This window comes from Eutrigla gurnardus (assembly GCF_963514095.1).
Source record: "Eutrigla gurnardus genome assembly, chromosome: 18".
Taxonomy (NCBI): Eukaryota; Metazoa; Chordata; class Actinopteri; order Perciformes; family Triglidae; genus Eutrigla; species Eutrigla gurnardus.
In genome coordinates this window covers 19,456,716-19,479,507 of record NC_139929.1, presented here as the reverse complement: position 1 = coordinate 19,479,507, position 22,792 = coordinate 19,456,716, and the positions used below count along the sequence as shown (strand labels likewise).

Below are 22,792 nucleotides of genomic sequence, written 5' to 3'. Positions count from 1 at the left end.
CCTCATCACTGCAATCCAACAAAATATGTTTGACAACCTTATTAATAAATGTAGTTGAATAAATATGATTCTAACGTGCACAAATGTATATTGAAAATAATCTCAGTGAACAGAGGAAAACTTCAGTCAACAAATCTATGCAACCGGCTCGCTCTCTCTCTTCCAACGACACAGTTGAACAGGTGTATAATAATAATAATAATAATAATAATAATAATAATACCGCAAACCAAATACCACAAATATATAAACCATCACAAACCTCATTAATACAAAATTCATTAATTCTGTCATTGAAGTTATTTATAGCTCCTATATACCAGCCCCTAATTATTAGCTTAAACTACCACACAATTGCCCACATTATTCAAATATATATAGGAGAGTAAGGAATGTGTGTGTGTGTGTGTGTGTGTGTGTGTGTGTGTGTGTGTGTGTGTGTGTGTGTGTGTGTGTGTGTGTGTGTGTGTGTGTGTGTGTGTCTTATTTCTGAGATAATGTGAAACGATTGATACGTCATAATTTTGCGATGATAGGCTATTATTTAAGAGGTATATGTTTCTATATTATATATTGACTCGGGGAGCGTCTGTGAGGCTGCGTGGTGGCGCTGCTGAGCTCGCCATCGGAGGTGAAGCCAAACCACTGACGCGCAGATAAACCCGCTGTGGTGAATACAGATCAGGCTGCTTGCTCGTGACAGAGGCACGTGAATATGCGCGCGTGTCAAAACACTGTCGTGATCCCCGGGAGGGGATGGAGTGCGAGCGTTTTATTTGTCTTTGCATGGTAAACGGGCTGATTTCATTGTCAGTCAGCCGTCATACGCTGTCAGACACCTTCCTCCCCAGTGCGCCTGCGCTCCCTCTCCTCTCCCTCCCTCCCTCCGTCGGTGTGGCTCGGTTCTCTACCTGACAGCTCCTCGGAAGACATGCACAGAGCCGAGACCCGGGCTTCTCACTAGCACACATCACGGGCCGCGGGTCCGCGCGTCGGGAGGGAAGACTGGGTCGGATCCTGACGAGCCGTTGTCCCCCGAGCATCCTCGCTCCGCACAGCGGCATGGAGCGCTCCTGATCCCGGCAGGACGCCGCCTGGAGAGCTCAGCCATTCTTCCCCTCGTCACGTCTTGGATCTCTTTGGATATCTCGAGGCCCGGCCATGGCTGCGAGAGAGAAGGGGATCCTGACCAAAGACAGTGTCAGCCTGCTGCCCTGTTTCTATTTCGTGGAGGTGGGTTCACGCGGCATGCGTCTCATCAAGACCCGCTCTCGGTCTCCCGTCTCACGGTAGTCTGTTAGTCGAGGAGACCTGTCCGTTGGCTTTACTATGGCGTTATATTAATATGTAGGTCACAAAGATGTGCAATGTGCATATAGTGTGTCCGGGTGATTTTCCTCCACTACAAGCCTACATCATGCATCATCCATTACTTGTATAATAGCCACCTGTACTCACAATGTAGAGACGTGGTTAGATTGCCAATAGATAAATACATTCATGTGTATTTGCTGCTTATATATTCATCATCATCTTCATCATATTCCCACAGTAAAGTAATGGTGTTGGACCAACACCTCTATAAGTCTAAGTGAGTAGAGAGTAAGGAATGTGTGTGTGTGTGTGTGTGTGTGTGTGTGTGTGTGTGTGTGTGTGTGTGTGTGTGTGTGTGTGAGTGTGTGTGTGAAGATAAGAGCTCATTGAAACACAGACACGTTGTGTCTTTTTATTCTAAACAGAAAATCTAACAGAACACCTAGGTGATTACCTCCGGTGCTGAAAAGTGAAGCCCACACTGAAGTGCCTTAAACTTGCATTCTCTCTGCTGGCCATCAGGGGGCGACTCCTCTGGTTGTCACTTCCTTGACTTTTGGAAGCTTAGCTTTCTTTAGCAGCTTCACACCAGAATCCAGATGGATCCAGATCCAGTAAGGTTGCTGCTCAGGGTGCCGCTCTGCTGCTTGTGTGATCCACCCGTCGCTCCTCTAGCCCAAATATGGTCACTTCCTTCACTGGAAGGGACTTGAGGCTTAAAAACGGCAGTCCACAACCCAATGGGTGACGTCACAATGACTTGGTCCACTTCTTATATGGTAAAAACATATTTTGATCATTTCCATCAAAGTAAAAATCCAGTGCAAACAGAATGTAAAGTAGCTGTACGTCTGTGGAGACAGGGGAATGTAGCCATGATGGATGTGCATCTTGTCTTGATGATCAGAATATAATCCAAATGGGCCGATGATTTCCAGCGTTTAAGTGCAGATTGCATGCAGCTTGTGGTGCCTGTCACTCGTCCCCCTGCTGTGCTGTTTATGCACGCTCTAATTCCCCGCTGGCCTGTGGCTCTCCAATCAAACTGGCATCCTATGATACAGAGTCGCCTCTAATGCTGTGTGATGGATGCTGTTGGGATGAGCCGCGTCGTTCCCGTGGATTCCTCTCGCGGCGGCGGCGGCTGGGATAGGGGGGTTTCCCTTCGTCGGTTTGCTTTTCGGACCCTTGCATTTAGATTTCAGTGCACTCGGACTACAATTAAAATACCCGAACAGGAAATGTCGGCCTCGAGCCACGGCTCCTGTTCAGGAGGAGGATTTCCTTTCTGCCATGTATTTTTACAAGCATTTTAAGTAGGCCAATGCTGGAAGTTAATTCTACTCAGTGAACTGCAGCACTTGTGCATATAATTAGGCCCACTCGGGCTCATTCCCTGACTGTGTGTGTGTGTGTGTGTGGCTGGTATGCAGAGGGCTGAGGTGGTGGCCTGGTCAGCTCAATCCCATCCTGCTCTCCCATCAGCCATGACTGCTGTGTCCCACAGTAGACGGAGAGGAGATCAGAGCGTGCCCATCATGATGTATCCTACCTCCCCGGGGGGATTTACCTCTGCAGCAGGACTCCCAGCCTCACCTGCCATGTGGTTACTTAATGGCAAGAAAAAAGGCAGCTCTAACACCGTGACCTAAATGGAATAGGGGGTTAGACACACCGTGCATTGAAATTAGGGTTTGGGTTTATTTCGCTTGAACAGACTTCATCTGACATCAGGTGGTCTATATTGTTAAATGCCAAGTTGGATATGAGATTAAATATGATAATCCTTTATTGGTTGGGGACATTTCAACAGCAAAGAGGGAAGTTTAACAACACGGGGCGAGTATAAATAAATTAGTAACTGTAAAGGTATAATGAATAAGTTAACACATAAGTTGAGTTCACATTATTGCATGTATGAAATAGCATTTATGAGATGGTGATTTTGCATAAAGCAATGATATTGCACAGCGGTGTACATTCATTGTTATTGTTATAAAAATAATGAGAGCTTTGTGGGTGGGATTGAGATGCTGTTCCATCGGGGCAAACTGGCAACGATTGCGATTGACGACTCTTGAACAAACACGTCGGTTTGATTGAGAAGCATGAACTGGTGTGAACTGGTGTTAACTGGTGTGATGAGACAAATGCCAAGTCACTATTAGCTGGTAAGGGCAGAACTAACAGAACCTTACTAACCCTGGTTAATGAGGCCAGACTAGAAAAAACAAACTTACCTTGCTGTAAAGAATTCTTCAGTAGCTCCTCCTCAGCCTATTCTTCATGACATCCTGAATGAAACAGCATTGAATGAAACAGCATTGTGGGTTATATTCCAAGGGGGATGTATTATGTCATGGATTATGGTTGCTACTGATGGTATCACACATTAGTATAAGTTTGTTAGATCCACATGAGGTGGAGGCCGGGGTGGAGGTGTTTTGTTTCAAAATCAGTCTTTTTGTTTGTTTTGCACATGTTTCAAACTGTAACCGGGTCGGGGGGAAATATGTGTTCCTCAGACATGTGATTGAAGGTGCAGTTGAGTTGTGTGGGAAAAAAATCATAAGATAAAGCTGCTTTCACCCTGGTGTCAACAGTCAAGTATCAACAGTCCAATCTCCGAATCTGATTGAAAATTCTCATTCTGATAGAGCCCAGATAGTCATCATATTGGCTTCATTAAGTGACAATATGTCAAACGTGTTCATTATTATAGTAATTGTTATAATTATAACTGCATGTGTCACATTCAAGCTGCACTGTGATGTTAAAGAGCCAGTTTGACTGGACAGATTAGTTTAAAGTGTATGTAATCAAAGTGCATGTAATCATGTATGCGTCCCAGTCCTGGTAATGGATCATGAGCCAGCGTTCTTCGATCCCACGCGTGTTATTGAGCAGCAGCTGCAGATGTGATCAGAGCGTTCCCTATAACTGCCGGCTGCCAGACTTCAGTTTGGACTGAGTGCTGAAGTGCAGGCTCCACTGTGAAGCCTCAGGCTGCTTTTTCCTCCAAAGTGGAACAAATGGAAGCATGAGGAGGGCTGAACAACTGTTATCTCAAAGGGGGAAAACAAAAGATTAAATCACATGTCTAATTGTAGGGAGAGACATGGCCATTCGCCTCGATAGAGGACAAAGTGTAGGCTGCATCTGCAGAAAAGGTTCACTTGGGTTCTGTTACTAGAGGAGTTTGTTGGTTGATTGAATTGTAACTATAGCCTGTATACAAGAAGTGGACGTATTCATGGTGACGTCACCCATTGGTTTGTGGACGATGGTTTTCAGCCTCTTGTTTGGCATTTTGGCCGTTTCCATCTTGGTTGTTTTGCAACCATTGAAGGAAGTGACCATATTTGGGCTGTTGAGGAGCGACGGGTGGATCTGATGAACACAAGCAGCGGAGCGGCAACCTTACTGGATCTGGATCCATCTGGATGCTGGTGTGAAGCGGTCAACTTTACAGCTAAGTGTTCTTAGTGGCTAATTATTGGTAGCATGGTAGTGACCTGTCAATCATCAGGTAGCCCCGCCCTTAAAGCATCCCCTGCTTTCTGGTCTGGTGGACTCTAAATGGACCATAATGTACTAAATGAACATCATGCTGGATTGAAGAAGACTTTAAACTAGAGAGTTAGACCATAAACTCAGCTGAGATAATAAATCAATATTTCTTCAACGAGGATTCGCCCCCTAATGGCCAGCGAGAGAATGCAAGTTTAAAGCACTTCAGCATTGATTTTTCAGAACCGGAGGTTGTCACCTGCTTGTACCATCAACAACTATGGTGCCTGTCACTGATCGTGTTTTCAAACCAAGCCAGAAAGAAAATATAAAAACATTGTATCTATTTCCTTTACCTCACTCCTTTTTCAAAATGAAATTCTTTATTACTATTAGACCCTTCCTGTCTGTAGCTGCTGTCTTTATTCAGACAGGAAACAACAGAGCAGTGAGTTTTCTCTCGAGTGATCAGCTGATCCCAGTTCAACTTTGAGTCATATCGGATCAACACTTGAATCTAATCATTGTGTGAATCGATCAGGAGTCGAGAACAAAACAGGCTACGCCATGTGTCGTTACATCTAATTAGGGCCCATAATTAAGAATTCATTTAATAATTAATTATTATTTGTACCGTGAAATGCGTCTTTGAGTGACCTCTGAGTCGACTTAATGATGTTGAGCTTTGAGCTAGAACTGTGAAGAACTTTGTGCTCTAGTAAACAATCCAATCATAAACACATTGATTGTATAGATATGAATGATGACATGGCAAAAGAAAATCAAGTCACCTCCAAAAAGCATGGTGAAAGAGACGGTTTCTGTGTTTCGAGACGGGTCGGCTGGGTTGCTGACTTTTTTTAATCTCAACTAATTTACTTTAGAACATTTCAAGTAGCATCCACTACAGAGTCAAACAAAAAGTCAAAGGAAGAAAGCATACAGTTGTGTACTGATGTGCATGAACCAAAATCAATGGGGGACCTGCCAATCTTGGTGTTCTCTGGTGAAAAGAGCTGCACGGTGCTGGGCTGTGAGACCAGGTCCCACTAGAGGATGTCAGGCCTTCATGGAGTTTGTTTCTAAGAGTTTGGTCAGGAACGTCGTTTTGTCGGACTGCAGTCCTGCTGGGTTGATGTCCAGCTCTCCTGGTGTACCGGCCGTTCTCCTGGTATCTCCTCCATGTTCTTGAGACTGGGCTGGGAGACACAGCAAACCTCCTTGTGACCCCACATCTGGATGTGGATCCTGGAGGAGCTGGACTACATGTGATTGGGCTGCAGGTACGACCTCATGCTACAAGTAGTGACAAGGACACAAGCAGAACCTAGAACTAAAGAAGAACCTATCAGGAAGGAGAAGGAGAGAGCAACTGTCTCCGGTCTCCACATCAGAACCTCCCTTTTTGTTTAGTTTGTCTTCCTTTTGTCTCCGTTGCTCCTTTTGTCACTATTATTTGCAGCAAAGCACTTGTTCTTCTTGAATAGACAGCTTTATTATCCTTGAAGTTGAACTGACTTGGTGTTATACTCTGATGATTTAGTGTTCCCTTCATTTTTTACAGAGGTGTAGTTTATAAAGATCGGATTACACACCTCTCAGAAGATAATAGTGAGAAGAAGTCAAGAGAAAGGCTCTTCTACGCGGGGCTTTGGCACTGAACTGACCTAAAAAAGAATTAAGTAATGTTAGGTCATAAATTAACTTCAGATCCAAGAGAATAGAGTGGTTGAGAAATTGATTAAAAAAAGCTTTAGACATGTAATCGGATCTCCCTCAAAGTAGAACTAATATAAAATGTCTTTACAGTCTCAACTCACTCCTCTACTGAACTTCATTTAACATGAATCAGTGATGCCTGTCACTGATGCTACCTGGTCACATGGAATCCTTTTTATTCATAAATGGTGAATTGTTTTCACTCATTGTTCTAATTTATTCATCAAGTTTTACCTGTTTTTACTGAATATAATTTAATGTTAATCTATCTATCCATCCATCCATCCATCCATCCATCCATCCATCTCAGGATATCAGGAATTGCATTTATTTTGTCCGGATCGTTCAGAATTCTTTATTAAAAATTGTCCACAATCCACTGAGCTTGCAAGAGATGGTCAAGCTTGTTTTGCACCTCTGATCCATAAATATCTTTCGAACGTCAGGCTTCTATAACCCATATCAGAGGGCTCCGTGGCAGGCGGACAAAGAGAAGGAAAAGAGGACGGACATTGCCAGAACTCCAGTCAGCATGGAATAAAAAGAGTCTGATAGTGATGTAGAACAATATATGACACAGATAGAGTCTTTGTGTGTGAGTGAAACTGAGGGAACGAAGGCGAAACAAAGAGAATGAGACACAGAGCGTAGGCTGGCAGCGAGTGAGAGCAGATGTAGGGCAATGGAGCATCTCTGTTGAGCTCAACCCTCCCAGAGGAGGCAAGGCTTTTCAGAGAAAGACATTCTGCTCTGTGATTTATTCCTCTGCTATTCCGCCTTTCTGACTGCACTGTTTGCTTTACCAACCTTCAGTAGTCACTCCTCACTGCCATTCACATTGGCCGTGAAGTTTAAAGAACAGGCATGAAGTCAGTAAAAGCAAAGTCACTCAATAAAATAGTTAAGGGAAATTATTTGCAACAAATTAACCAGGACATATGTTTTTCAGCATTTTCCCTTTTCATTAGTCTGTTCTATAGTGTTTGTTCATGTAAAAAGTCTGCAGAGTGTCAAAGCCTAAAGTCTGACTGTCTTTTCTTCAAGTAACACATTTGCAAAATACCCAGCCCAGACATCATTTGTTCATGTGATATGTTTGTATGAGGAACCAAACGTGTGCAGAAACCCGAATCAGAGACAAATCCTAATGCAGCATTGCACACTCAATCCAAAATGTTCAGTTGTTATCAATCAGACACATGATCTGACTGAGAAACCTCCATCGCTGTCGGTCCTGTCAGCCCAGCACCCAACTAAGAGAGCTGAGGCCCACTGCACCGTCTCCCCGGTCGCCCCTGAGGGCTGGCCAGGAGCACATGGGAGCCGGTGGAGGGATTGTTGTCAGTTGTCAAAACTCCCTGTATGACAGAAGGATCAACACGTATCCAAATGTGAACACCCAAGAAGTAAGTGTGCAGCAGAAAATGAAATCTATCTTCTGTACTCCAATAGACCACCAGATGTGTCTGCAACAACAACTGCTAATACAACTCAACATTGGCTGATCCTCCTGTCTAGACACCATTGACCTGTAAGGGCGTCGTGAAATGCACTTTGTTGTCGTATAATACATACATGCAATTAAGCAACGTCAAGCTTTCTATCCGCAAAGCATCTGCTGAGTGTCAGCAATAGTGTTTGTGGTGATAGTCCGTTTAGCTGTTAACGCAAACTGTTTCCACCCACTGTGTCTTTGGTCACTGAGCAGTGGTTGAAGATGCTGTGTTATGGCGCGTGGCCCCGACCAGCCAGGAGCCAGTTAAAAGAAGTGAGCTAGCAGTCAATGGGTGTATAAAACATGCAATAAAAGGTGGTGTGAGAAAGTGAGACACCGCCACCACAACGTCCTTGAGTCTGCAGCTATGACTGGCATCCCAAATTATTACAGTTTGCTGCAGCAGAATGTGAGATTAGTGCGGACACATTCACTGATGGACGGGAGAAACGCTAACACTCATGACTTAGCTTTTATGAAAACCACAGAGAGAGCTTAAAGTTTGTTGAAGGTAGTGGCGCTTTACCGAATATCACTTTTTGGGCTCTAGACCTTCTGCAATAATCAACAGCGAGTGCAGGACCATAGTGACTAAAGAAGCATTAATCTCTCAGTTACAGTAATAGGCTGCAGGGGCTCATAGCATGTTTTTTCCTCAATAGAGTCATTGAGTGCTGTCATTATACCATGTGTGGACAGAGCATGTTTCAACTCAAAAGTCACATGTTATTTGTTAATGATCAAGCATGTTGCATTAGTTTTTGTGTGTATTATGCATGTTTGTAATCCCAAGGCATAAAAAAACAAAATGTAAAACCGAATACCGTCCAGTCAAACATTCAGGTGGAGTTGGAGCAGGTAGAGGAAGGGTTATGGGGCGATTCATATTCATGGCTTTTTCCACTGGGGAGCTCAGCCAATTTCATTGCAATGTATCCACTGGGATCGGATATATCTTATGTACAAGTAGTAATATTAGCTTTGGTGGCCTTGGAGATCTCACACTTAATTTTACATTAAGTCTGGAAGTCTGCCAGAAAAACTCCAGTTATCGTATGACTCCGGTAGCAGTCCATGCTTTGATGGCTGCCGGGCCTGAAAGATACCTGACAAGATCACTGGCCCACTATTGTTCAATTCTATAAGAATGTCATTCAACATGTGTTGTGTATATGTCCACTGGTACCCAAATCCAAGGATTCTGAGAACCCTTCTATTGGACAGTCCAACTTACTGAAATCTACACATCATTGTGGCTCCTTTTCACCTGGAAACCAAACTGCCTGCAATGGATCCAATGGTTTATCTTGCAAGTGGGCCTCTTCTTTCAAATTTAAGAACATCTTACTACTAGCTTGTGAGCGACTAATCTATGTAGTCCTGTCGTCAGCCATCCCTCACTTTTGTACCCACAAGCATACTAATAAGTATGTGCATAAGAAAGCGTAGTATATCCCTACATCAAACACACATGACGACCATAAACATTTGTAAACCTTCTCTACAGTTGTATTCATGGTCATTCATTTTGTCTATTGGTGGTCAGCAATGGTAGATCGGGATGTTGCTTTTTTTATGCATTAATATATTGACGAATATCAATGATGTGAATCATACTTTGGCCAGCAGAGTTTGTGATCTAAGGCCAAGAGGTTAAATCTTGATGAATCTGGCTTTGGGGAGACTAAAGCTTCATAACAGATCCACTACAGTTTTGCTAGTAGCTATTTATATCTTGCCCTGTGCCCAAAACCAGACCGACTGGCATCACATTCTCTTGACCCAGGCACTATCAGGACAAAAAACAGCCGCCATATTATCCTTGATATCCTATTTTTTGTAGCAAATATTTACTGATAGTTGAATGTTGTTAAATGGGATCTGCACAGGACATGCTTGGTTCCTGTACACTGGTAAGTTTCACTATTAAATTACTTAACTTAGCACCAACAGAGGAAAGGAAGGAAATCATACGTAAGCATGAATAGAGACACTGAAGCGTATCAGATACGATTAGCTGCAGTTGGCCTCAGCAAACCAAGCTGCGCTCTCAGAATAACAGGATGTGACATAAATTATCCTCTAGAAAATCTACTTTGAAGTACAGTATTAATCCTGGAGCAGCTTCATCTGCAGAGCATGAAAAATGCGAGTGCTGACACCACTGACCTATATTTCTCATTTCCACAAGCTGAGATGCTGGAAGAGAGGTGAGGCAGGCTGACGGTGAGCCAGAGAAACAGACCTGAGAGGGGGAGGGGGATGAAGGAACACTCACTCACTTGAAGGATGCTTCCTGCGTGTGTGTTGCTTATCGTCACCACTTTGGACCCTTTTTCAGATTGTAAACGAATGACGTACGTTGGAGGGTGCTTTACATTTTCTGACAGAAGTACAGCGGAGTGCGATAGGAATGGAAGGGCATGAATACCCTTTTCAGATGTGTGTGCTATTCATGAGTGGGTAGAATATAGTAGCATAGTGGTCAGATTTATACATGTATTTGGTGTAGAAACCATAGGCTGTACATAGGAAATGGATATATTCACACATTGGTTTGTAGACTACGGTTTTGAAGCATGGTGTTCAGCATGTTGGCCGTCATCTCTGGGAGAAACCTAGCCTCTAACATTACACCATCGAGAAATTACAAGCATACAATTCAACAGATGCTTCCAACTATTGATTGATTGATTGATTGAAAACTTTATTGAACAACAACTAACAAGAAGTGTTCAAAAGGTTAAAAAAACTGTAAACCCCTAAGGCTTGTTTCCATTGTGGTCCTTTAGATGGAAGGGGGAAAACAACACATGGGGCCCTAGTTTCGTAGACCAGCGCAGGGCGGCGCAGGGTGGCGCAGCCGGCGCAGTGCAAGTTTCGACCCGCGCAGCCTTGCGCACCGTCAGTTTGGCAGTTTGGTAGATCGCCTGCGCCAAGATGGGTGTGGCGGCGCAGCAGGGGGAGGCGTCACAGATTCAGCTTGGCGTAGCGGAAGTTTCGTGGCAAAAAGCCTCGCCGAGACTGCGCTGAAAGCTCGCCAGCTCCAACCTGGTCTACTTTCGGCACAAGGCGCAAGGCGTAAATAAAGTCCATTCATTCAATGCGAATCACAGCTGGCGGATCGGAAGTTTGGCGGACCGGCGCGCAGTGCGCACACGTCACCGAGACCTCACAGGCAGGTTTCCACAGTTCCAGGCACATTTAAATGCAATCAATAATCACAACAAACACTATTTAATGCAACTAATTGAATCAACACGTACATTTATATCTATATAGATTGTCCCGTCACATCTGACGTCAGATCAAAGGCGGATGGCACGCGTAACGGAAACTCAGCCTCTCGGACCAAAACATCTCCCTCTCTCTCTCCTGTTTTTTATAATATGGGCATTGTTATTATTATGATACGCGCGCACAGCGCGTGATGAGTGTGGTGGGAGCGGCGGCGCTGCTTCTGTCATCGGGTTGTCAAGTGACGGATCTTGCACTGAACCTCCCCTAACGCATTAAAGGTGAGGAGAGGAGCTCATTTGATTGGTGAAGATCTGAATCGGCTGTATTAATCCCAGTCCACGCCTCGTCTCCTCCTCGTCTCCCACTCACGCCTTCTTCTCCTCCCTCTTTCCCACTTGCGCCGGTGGGCGAGACGGGAGGTGTGCCTGCGCGAGCGCGTGCCTGCGCGAGCGCGAGCCTGCGCGAGCCTGCGCGAGCCTGCGCGGTGCACGAAACTTGCAAAGTCCAGGCGGACACACCCCGTCGGCGCGGCGCAGGTGCGCTGAAAGCTGACTGCGCCTGGTCTACGAAACTAGGGCCCATGGACTAAAACATGGAGGACAAACACACAGCACAATGGACTATAGCATTGAGGACAAATAACTATACTTTGTTATCCGTGCTCATGTACAGAACACCAAACAAACATCAAACATGACATGGACCCAGAGGTTTGACCAGTGTTGTGCTAGTTACTGAAAAATAGTAACTAGTTACAGTTACTAGTTACTTGGTAAAAAAGTAACTCAGTTAGTAACTCAGTTACTTAAACCAAAAAGTAATGCGTTACTGAGAAAGTAACTTTTTAGTTACTGTAAAACGTTTTTCCAATGCTCCCATTAAATAAAGGTTGATTGATTGAGTTCCCTCTAGCTGTCATTTCAGTTCTGTACTGATGCTGATTAATACAAACTGTTGATTAAAACAACTGTTTCAATTAATTTGCATCCACATCACTGAATCTAATCATCCAAGCAATATGATCCGTTGTGCACAACACAAACAACAACAACACCAAAGTATTTTTTCAATGCCTATTTATTTCCGTCAGGCAGGTATTCAAAAACAAACTGCAAAAAATTAAAGTGGCTTAAAAGCTAATTAATTAAAAAATACAGATATAAATGATATAAATATATATTGTTGGGGTTGTAGCAGGAGCAGATTTGGTTATCAACAGTTAACTATCAATATCAATATGATTATCGGTATTAATAATTATATTTAATATATTATCATGATATAATCATGAATAAACAGGGCACCACCCTGGGATCAGGGAAAAGATAACCTAAAACTGTATTCAGTCTCAATATGAAGGTTTTATACTCACATGCCAATCATCGTGATCATTGGCATAGGAGTACAAAACCAATCGAACAATTAAAAGGCGTGAAATTCAAGCACTAGCCTTCACAACGTGCTGTTATCCAGTGACATATACACAACAAGCACAAGAGACCGCTAGTTATAATATAATAAGATTTATTAAAATCAGTAATAATGATCACAATCAATAACACTGCAATTAACAAAGCCTTATTACCTAACTACCTAACACACAAAGCTAAGCTTAAACAAAGGGAGATACACACGTGGAGTGTGTGTGTGCGTATGTGTGTGTGTGCGTGCGTGTGCGTGTGTGTGTGTGCGTGCGTGCGTGTCGAGAGAGAGAGAGAGAGAGAGAGAGAGAGAGATGGCTATGGGCGGCCACCGGATGGAGCTATTCCTCGCAGCGTTCAGGGGCGGAGCCACTGAGGTTCGATGGGGTAGCGAGAGAGAGAGAGAGGTGGAGCTATTCCTCGCAGCGTTCAGGGGCGGAGCCACTGAGGTCTGACGGAGTAGCAAGAGAGAGAGAGAGAGAGAGAGAGAGAGAGAGAGATAGCCGTATGTAGCCACCAGATGTAGCTATGTCCCTAGCGCCCGCCGGGAACAGCTGGCTTAGGACACGTGTGTGCGGCGTGTATGTGTGTGTGTGTGTTAGCGGGACACAAACAAAGAGAGAGAGGATGCGCGAGCGATATTCGGAGGGACAGAAAGCGTGCCGCTATCACACGGGCTCGCGTGAATGAACTGGCGTTTATTCCGCGAGACCGGTCTTTTAACTGATAGTAGAGGCTTTCTGAGCTCGCGAATATGGCGGAGGTTAGTCGCAAACACTGTTACAGAAATCAACCCAGCTGCGTGGGGACACGATCAGTATTCAAATACAGCAGCACATGAACCAACGGACTCGGCGGTCCGCGATCAGAACTTAGAACACATTAACAAGAATTACAAGCATATCCTACACTATCACTTGTGTCTCTGCCCAGACTGATAGCCTCTTACTGGTAGCGCCCGGGTAGGAGTGGGAGCCAGAGAGTAAGAGTGAAATAAGAGGACGTTCTCCGGGCGGCTTCGGTTTATAAAGCTCAGGCCACTCCAGGGGACCCCCCGGGGTTCCCTGAAGATGTCAGCCAATGGGGCACTCGTTGGGTGGCGTCGCATCTCTCACCTGGGTGAGATGTGAAACTAAAATGGCGGTGTAGTTTTTAATCCCCTTTGTCCCTTTGTCCTGGCCGCATGTGTAGGCTTCTGTAGGCCGCATTGTGTAGTCCTAACGGTTAGGTCCCAACAGTCCCCCTTTTGGTCTGAAGGTTGAGGTGTGGGACGCAACCTTCGGAGCAACATAAGGGCCGAACCGTCCATGTATTCCTTGACACATGTGGGAGTCCAAACAGTCTGTATATTCCATGGAAAAAAGGTTAAACAGTCATTCAGGTTAAAGTCCATAACTTGATGGAGGCATTGTCTGGGCAGAGATTGAGGCAAGGTCTGGGCAGAGATTTCTACGGTCTGGGCAGAGATTTCTAACCATCTAACCTATATCAAACATCTGCTAAGACACAATTTTCACAAACATCAACATTATCATTACACTCAGGTAGTTTCAAACAGGACACACCCCAACTATGAAAACGGAACGAAGGAGGAAAAGGAAAGCGAGGAAAAGGAGAAGGGGTTAATGGTCGTTTGGTTTACTCCTGGAGAAGATTTAAGTTAGCCATATTTACTATGTTGTGGCTCAGGGCTGTAACGCTCCATGTAGCCAGAAACAGAGGAAATGTCAGAGGCGCTGTCATTATCTGAGTTGTCATGTTTGTACACTGCTGGTTCACGTGACTGGGACAGAATTTCGGAGTAGGGCTTCCTACTACTTCTGTGTGAATGCCCATCTCGACGCAGTTGGTGGGCATGTCGGTGATGCTCAGTATCCCCACGCCGTCTCTTACCAGGCTTCTGGGGGGAGTTTAGTGATTGTTGGGTCGAGTCACGCCATAGCGCTATCGTTTTTATCAGCTTCTCGATCGGGTCGCACGGATCCCTATCTTCGTCAGTTTGGGAGTTTGTCTGATTCCAGGGGCGTGCTGGCCGCTCACCCCCTTTCGCGCTGTTATGAGGGCTCTGCTTTAAGGTGGCGGATGTTTGGGAGTTACTCTCGTTCCTTGGTTTTGTCTGATTCCTGGGGCGTGCTGGCCGCTCACCCCCTTTCGCGCTGTTATGAGGGCTCTGCTTTAAGGTGGCGGATGTTTGGGAGTTACTCTCGTTCCTTGGTTTTGTCTGATTCCTGGGGCGTGCTGGCCGCTCACCCCCTTTCGCGCTGTTATGAGGGCTATGCTTTAAGGCGGCAGACGTTTCGGACGCAGATGTGTCGAAGTTAGCGGGCTGGCTTTTAAGTTTGCGTGCTGAGTGGGTTTCCCAAGCAATCTGTGCGTAATTACGAATCTCTTGCATGGAGAGTCGATGTGTCCTGAAGTGTATGGTGGCATCGTAGCGCACACTTTCGTGTAGGTTATGCAGGAAGAGGGCCTTGAAGGCAGGCTCTTCCTCCACTCCTGGGGAGTTACGGCCCTGAGCATAGGCGGCCCGGAAGCGCCAATAGTACTCTGTGGGTGATTCCTGCTCCTCATGTACGACGGCGAGGGCACTGATCGTAGCGGCGGCGGGATCCCAGTCCCGGCTATACTCCTTCCGGAGTGCTGCACAAAGTCTGGGGTATCGGTCCTGGGTTCTGGGTGCAAGTGTTCCTATGAAACTGCGGACATGTCTGGTTGTGGTCTTCCCGACTAGTCTGAGCTTCTCCCGTGAGGAGGCATGGGGGAGGTCAATCAGGAGTCTGTCTAACTCTCTCAAATATTCGTCAATATTATGGTTCGAGTTGTCGGGATCAAAATGTTGAATATCTTTAGCCATGCTCTCAAGCTCTTCAAAGCGGAAGCGCTGTGGCGTCCTTTCTGGTGAAGGCGAGACTAAGCTAGGTTGAGGAGGCGCGTCGCAAATTACAGGTTTGTTCCAAAGATAGGAAGATTTTGGAGGAGAACTTGTGTAAGTTCCACTGCTGGTTTCTTCGCTGTCTGTGTCGGAGCAATGGGAAGCTGCGTAGCCGTTACCGCTATCTCTCAGTGGAGTTTGTCTTAAGGACTTTGTGTCCGCTGGTAACTGTTCCCATCTTCTGCATGGCGGGGGAGTCGTATTTTCACTACAAAAAGAGTGGGAGTCGGAGAAGCCTGAATCACACTGACTGGCCGAGTCGGCTGAGGGAGGACATTCTGGTTTAGACTTCGACCACCTGTTCTTGTAGGACAAAAACTGGGACTCTGTGGTGTGCAGGACATCTAAATAACGCATGGCTCTCATGTCTGCTGCTTGAGCGTCGTGGAGGTGACAAGCACTTTGCTCCTCTAGTGCTACCACTTTTTTCTCTAGGGCAGATTTACTCTGAACCAAGAGACAGGTTTGTTTGTAGAAAGTCAGTAGCAAGCATTTTAACAATGGACCCTTGGATGATGTTACTTCATCAGATCTGCTGTTCAGTAACACGTTGATCTCCTCTTGGCACTCACTGAGATTTAGTTTCTGCAAAAACTCAGAGTAGCCTGTCTGAAGGCTCTGTGCCACAGATGAGATGAACTGTTCACAAAAGGTCTCCATTGTGTCTGGAGAGAAAGGAGGGGGGTTATGCAAATCACCTGATAAGGTGACTGGCGGTTCTCTTTTAGAGAGGTCAGCTTCACGCTCTAATGATTCTATACAGCAACTCAGACTTACTGTAGGCTGCTTACTTAATTCTTTGCCAAAGGCACGCTAACTGAAATGCGCGGCAGGAACAGTTAGGGAATTATTTTGAAATGTTAACTTGAGCTAGAACCCGTGGTGGAAATAGCAAGGTACAATTTCAACGTTCACAGAGGTACACTCTGTGGCTCTATTCTCTGCTCTACTTCTAGTAAAGGGAGAATACGGTGGCTTTACTTGTTCGGTGCTAATCGCAAGAAAAAAGAATGTATTTGTTGTTATACTGATGTGGGTGCACAGGTGAGCTGCGTCGACCTGTGACTTACAATGGAAATGTTAGTACTCTTCTACAGCCTGTGGACTGTCAATGAGGTGTCTCTAGCACCTCTGGTGAGTAATAACAGTGTTATTAGTATCCCTAACCCTGTGTTTGTTAGTATTGTTGTTAAACAATAAATGGCTAATCACAACATGCATATGCAACCCTCAACTGTATTTGCTTGGCAAATAGTAACAGGGAGCAAACAAATCGATCCTTGAACATCGATTTCTAAACAATGATATCAATAACAACAATTCCTATTATTGTTATTATTACTATAATTCTCAGGTTATTGTGCATAAATCTCTGGATAAAGCTGGTTTAAGAAAGCCCTCACACGGGGCACCATTTATGTTGGGGTTGTAGCAGGAGCAGATTTGGTTATCAACAGTTAACTATCAATATCAATATGATTATCGGTATTAATAATTATATTTAATATATTATCATGATATAATCATGAATAAACGGGGCACCACCCTGGGATCAGGGAAAAGATAACCTAAAACTGTATTCAGTCTCAATATGAAGGTTTTATACTCACATGCCAATCATCGTGATCATTGGCATGGAAGCATAAAAACAATCTAACAATTAAAAAGGCGTGAAATTCAAGCACTAGCCTTCACAACCTGCTGTTATCCAGTGACATATACACAACAAGCACAAGAGACCGCTAGTTATAATATAATAAGATTTATTAAAATCAGTAATAATGATCACAATCAATAACACTGCAATTAACAAAGCCTTATTACCTAACTACCTAACACACAAAGCTAAGCTTAAACAAAGGGAGATACACACGTGGAGTGTGTGTGTGCGTATGTGTGTGTGTGCGTGCGTGTGCGTGTGTGTGTGTGCATGCGTGCGTGTCGAGAGAGAGAGAGAGAGAGAGAGAGATGGCTATGGGCGGCCACCGGATGGAGCTATTCCTCGCAGCGTTCAGGGGCGGAGCCACTGAGGTTCGATGGGGTAGCGAGAGAGAGAGAGAGGTGGAGCTATTCCTCGCAGCGTTCAGGGGCGGAGCCACTGAGGTCTGACGGAGTAGCGAGAGAGAGAGAGAGAGATAGCCGTATGTAGCCACCAGATGTAGCTATGTCCCTAGCGCCCGCCGGGAACAGCTGGCTTAGGACACGTGTGTGCGGCGTGTATGTGTGTGTGTGTTAGCGGGACACAAACAAAGAGAGAGAGGATGCGCGAGCGATATTCGGAGGGACAGAAAGCGTGCCGCTATCACACGGGCTCGCGTGAATGAACTGGCGTTTATTCCGCGAGACCGGTCTTTTAACTGATAGTAGAGGCTTTCTGAGCTCGCGAATATGGCGGAGGTTAGTCGCAAACACTGTTACAGAAATCAACCCAGCTGCGTGGGGACACGATCAGTATTCAAATACAGCAGCACATGAACCAACGGACTCGGCGGTCCGCGATCAGAACTTAAAACACATTAACAAGAATTACAAGCATATCCTACACTATCACTTGTGTCTCTGCCCAGACTGATAGCCTCTTACTGGTATCGTTGCGTAAGACGATGACGGCGTTCCGTAACGGCGGTGGTTCGTGAGTCCCCGGCGTCAGCGGGGGACGTGCTGAGTCGGCTTCGTCCAGACGAGAGCGGAGCGGGTTTCCTCTCGTTGATCAAACTCAAATAAAGAAAACAGTTGGTGTTTCCTCCTTCCACGGACGGCGATATAATCGCGGCTTGGCGGTTTAGTCAGCTTACTTCAGACAGCGTCTGGTAGCTGGACGGCAGGAACCGGCTTGGTTCCTCTTGTTGCAACGGTGCGCTGCGGGGCCGTGTCCACCTCCTGTTGGTGGAGGGGTCGCCTCCCGTGGCAACGTGGTGTTGCGATGGAAGCGCTGGAACCAGCGCCCGGGTAGGAGTGGGAGCCAGAGAGTAAGAGTGAAATAAGAGGACGTTCTCCGGGCGGCTTCGGTTTATAAAGCTCAGGCCGCTCCAGGGGACCCCCCGGGGACCCCCCGGGGTTCCCTGAAGATGTCAGCCAATGGGGCACTCGTTGGGTGGCGTCGCATCTCTCACCTGGGTGAGATGTGAAACTAAAATGGCGGTGTAGTTTTTAATCCCCTTTGTCCCTTTGTCCTGGCCGCATGTGTAGGCTTCTGTAGGCCGCATTGTGTAGTCCTAACGGTTAGGTCCCAACAATATATATATAGATATAGATATTATATGATATAAATAACTGAAAATGATATTCTGATATAAATAAACAACCTGAATTATTATTCAGAATCAAGCACCTAAGAACTTCTGTTTAAGACAATGAAATATGAAAATGATGCATAACACCACCAGCTGCTCAAAATCAAACCTGAACAATGGTCAACATATAGATTGTTTGAGTGGAGAGTTAGTGCTGAAACCAGTGGTTATACCTCATGAGAAGCAGCTTCTCAAACCTTTTGTCTTTGAGCTTGTTCCTCTTGGGACACAGTACCAGACTTCACAAACTGAACAGCCTCTCAACAGGGGCGCTGGATGGATTAGCAGCATTTTTCTTCAGAGAGACTTCCTTTATTGTGGGAAATTGTTGGAGTACATCCATCTCTGTTTCGGCTGTTCTCAAGTAGGACATTATCTCAGATTCGACAGAACTGAAGGTGTCATCGTCCTCCTCAAAGTTAAAAAAGTCCTGTGCTTTGGAGGTGCTTGGTGTTAGTGTTGTTGGTACCTCTGGTTGCTGCACAGGGCCAGGCTGAGGGGTAACCTTGTGACACTCTGCTGCCAGGTATCCCTTCACCATCTCCTTCTTCGCCTGGTCTTTACACCATCGCAATTTGAACATGGGAAGCGAGGCAGCCGCGACCATGGCACCTTCGCTTTCCAAGACGGCGGCAAATCGGGTTTTGATAGCCTGCAAACACACAGTGACATAGGTATTAGCATTAGTAAAAGATTCCCTTTAGAGTAAAATCAAATATACTTAATCATAAGAAACATCACTCATATTATTATGAATGGAGACTTGTGGGTATTACCAATATGACTACCAGTGCCATGTTTTACATAAAATGTCTTTGGTAAAATATACATACATTTCCATGTGTTGATGGGATGTTTCTAACCTGAACTATGGCATCAGGTAGGCCCATTGCCACAGTCAGACCTTCCTTCTTCTCCAGTGTCTTGGCCATCAACACTTCAAGGGTGGGCAGGAGGGTGCCATAATAACAGTTGTCCTCTCCTTGTAGGATGTCCAGAGCAACGGTGAGTGGCTTTGTGATGGCGCAGTACTCCTTCAGGAATTGGAGTTCCCTATCACTAAAACATTTTAGGCCTAAACGATCACAGATGGTGGTTAAGTCATTAAGAGGAATTTCAGTTATCCTTGCCACAGCATCGTGAAAAGAGTTCCACCTTGTTGTGCATGGTACCAAGAGCTTTTTGGAGAACACTTCCCCCACCGTCTCGGAGGCCATGGTTGACCTACTGGCCTTGTTCCACAGTGCAGTGCACTTTGCCGTAGCACTTCGGTAGATTCCTTTGATCGCAGGATTTGAAGTGAACCATTTTTCAAGATCAGAGCATGAGACCAAGTTCATAGTATGAGAGGCACACCTGAGATGTGGTGGCAGAACAATCCCATACTCTGTGGCAGCATCAAGCACATCATTAACATCTGTGAAGGTGATCTCATTATCATCATCACCACTATAGAGAATGAATATGGTCTATCTCGCTAGCGACGACATCATAAGTGTGACTACCTTTAATCCGTTTACAAGCCAAAGCTGATTTCTTGTGTTTCAAAGTAGTTGGGTTTATCCAATGAGCTGTAACACCTAAGTAGCTCCTGTTTTGGATGGACCAAATGTCTGCTGTGGTTGAGATGTAGTGTAGCTCCTCATATGCTTTCTTGAGCTCGTATTCCATTTTTGCATACTCTCTCTCCAGGTAGTTGGAGAACGTTTTCCTTCCCATCTGCCGTGTGCCACCTGTTAAACCAATAATTTAAACATATTAGGTGGATCACAGTCAAAGTAGTATTGTTATACAGAATAGACTTTTATTTTGGCTGAAAATTATGCCTTGTCAAAATAAACTCTCATTCTTAAGGATATTCTGGTAATGGAAAGGAAGACAGTCACAGAACAAAACAAAAACTATTTTGGACGCATTAGTGGGACATGTGCCTGCTTTAGAGAACAGAGTCTCTTTAAGTGTTTGTTTATACAGGAGAGTAGCATGAAGGAGGAGGTTGGGAAGGTAAAAGCAGCCAAAACGTGTCCAAACACAATTCACCATATTTCAGTTTCATTGTGTCTAAAAATCGATCCTTTCTTGCGTGTGATTGCAGTGGAGACACGAGCAGCGCCCAAGAGGCGCAGTGAATGACGGTTGCCCTAGCAATAGATGGCGCTCTCTGTTCAACAAAGGGTTGAAAGCAATGGAAATATATCGGCCTTCAACCCTTTGTTGAACAGAGAGCACCATCTATTGGGCTCAGAAAATAAAGAAAATGCTTCACGAAGCTTCATTTGGACATCACTACTTAATCCTTTAAATTAAAACCTGATGCCGAGTATCAAGACCAATTGACCTGGACTGGAACAGACCAGGTCTAACTTGGTCCCATGGGTTGTCATGTCCAAGTCATACTATCATCAACAGTGCTCATTTGTGAACTAGATTAGTGACTACAGTTATGATAACTGATAAAAATGAAGGCCCATACTAGAATAATAAGAGCCATATTACAGTAAACCGGGATTATTATTTAACGTAAACTTCCTTTTGGGGGGTATTTGAATGAAGACAGAATCCCTCACCTCCTTCATTATTGTGTTTTGTAATTCCTGTCTTCCAAATGTCTTGTCAAACCTCTCTTAATCCCCCTGAGGTCACCACTATTCCAGAATAAAACGTAAGGAAAGACAACTCGGATGGAGAGACATGAAAACTCTGTGTTAGTGTGTAAGTGAATCAGTTCCCAGAAGGAACGGTTGACTTGAAGAGATCCCCATGTGTTGGGGTCCTAGTGGGCCCCTCCTCCATCACGTCACTCTACTTAGTGTTAGTTGAGTGAGTGAGGCGTCTGTGTAGCAATGAATCAGGGTATTAAGCTGCGTGATGAAGCCCACGATGCTCTCGGCCACAATCGACTCCCACTGACGCTCCTCACTGCAGTACTTTGTGGACATTTTACTGCCTCCAACCACACATCGGCTTCCTGTCTCCACATGCACTTCCCTGTGTGCCTGCAGGCTTAGAGAGAGTCGGGGAGAGGATTTTGACACAGTAGAACAGAAGTGTAGGTGTGTGAAATGTGTCGTCTGCGTTGCCGTTTTCACTTCCCTGCTCAAGATTCTCTATTTGATTCTAATATCAAACAGCTATTATAGTGGTGGGATGTCTACCCTCTGTGTGTGTAGTAATCTGAGCTTCTCTGCTTCTTTATTCACACTGCTGTGCTGGCCGTGTGTTTGCTGCATGTGAGATTGCCCCACTTGCTAGCTACTGGTCGCCGCTCTGCACTGTTCTCAGCTGATAACACCATCCTCACCAATGCACCCTCCGGTTTCCCCTCAGATAAACACTGAAAATAAATGCTGTAAATTCTGCATTTAGAACCTGTAAATGTGTTTTATACAACATTCGGAGTCTAGGCCCGGGATTGTCTGCACACGGCTCTCGCCATGTTGTTGATAAATCCTTCTGTCCATGATAATGACGAGAACTGCAACGTCTCAATTCATCTTCTTACGGTATCTGAAAATATAAACTCATTGTAAGTAGTGACACACACCCCATTTAATCCCACAAGCACACATAGTGGTTTGTTAGCCTCATTAATTGCATTCAAATTACAATCAGAATACTTGGCCTTAATAACAAGATCATGGTAAATGTATTTCCATTTGAATATGGAGTAAATTATTTGGGAAATCTGACTTTTCATGCTCTAACCGTGTAACAGCAGGACGCAGATGCAATAGAGAACGGGACGACGTTATTTTAATATTTGACATTCGTCGGTTTCCGCAGATGTTGTCTTCATTAGCTCCGAGTCAAAAGCTCAATTTCTCCCAGTTTTGGGAAATGTTGGAGAGCTCATTTAGGAAGATAAAGT

At 45.1% G+C, this 22,792-nt stretch overlaps 1 protein-coding gene across 1 annotated transcript in view; it reads left to right on the top strand.

Annotated features, from left to right (window-relative positions):
- The first annotated feature begins 1,098 nt into the window (after positions 1-1,098).
- The window catches only part of plppr4b (phospholipid phosphatase related 4b), a 44,395-nt gene continuing 22,701 nt past the window's right edge, over positions 1,099-22,792 (top strand). Inside the window, exon 1 of the mRNA XM_084033807.1 lies at positions 1,099-1,233. Within this exon, the coding sequence (XP_083889933.1) occupies positions 1,162-1,233 (72 nt within the window). The 5' untranslated portion in view covers positions 1,099-1,161. The remainder of the gene's footprint in view (positions 1,234-22,792) is intronic.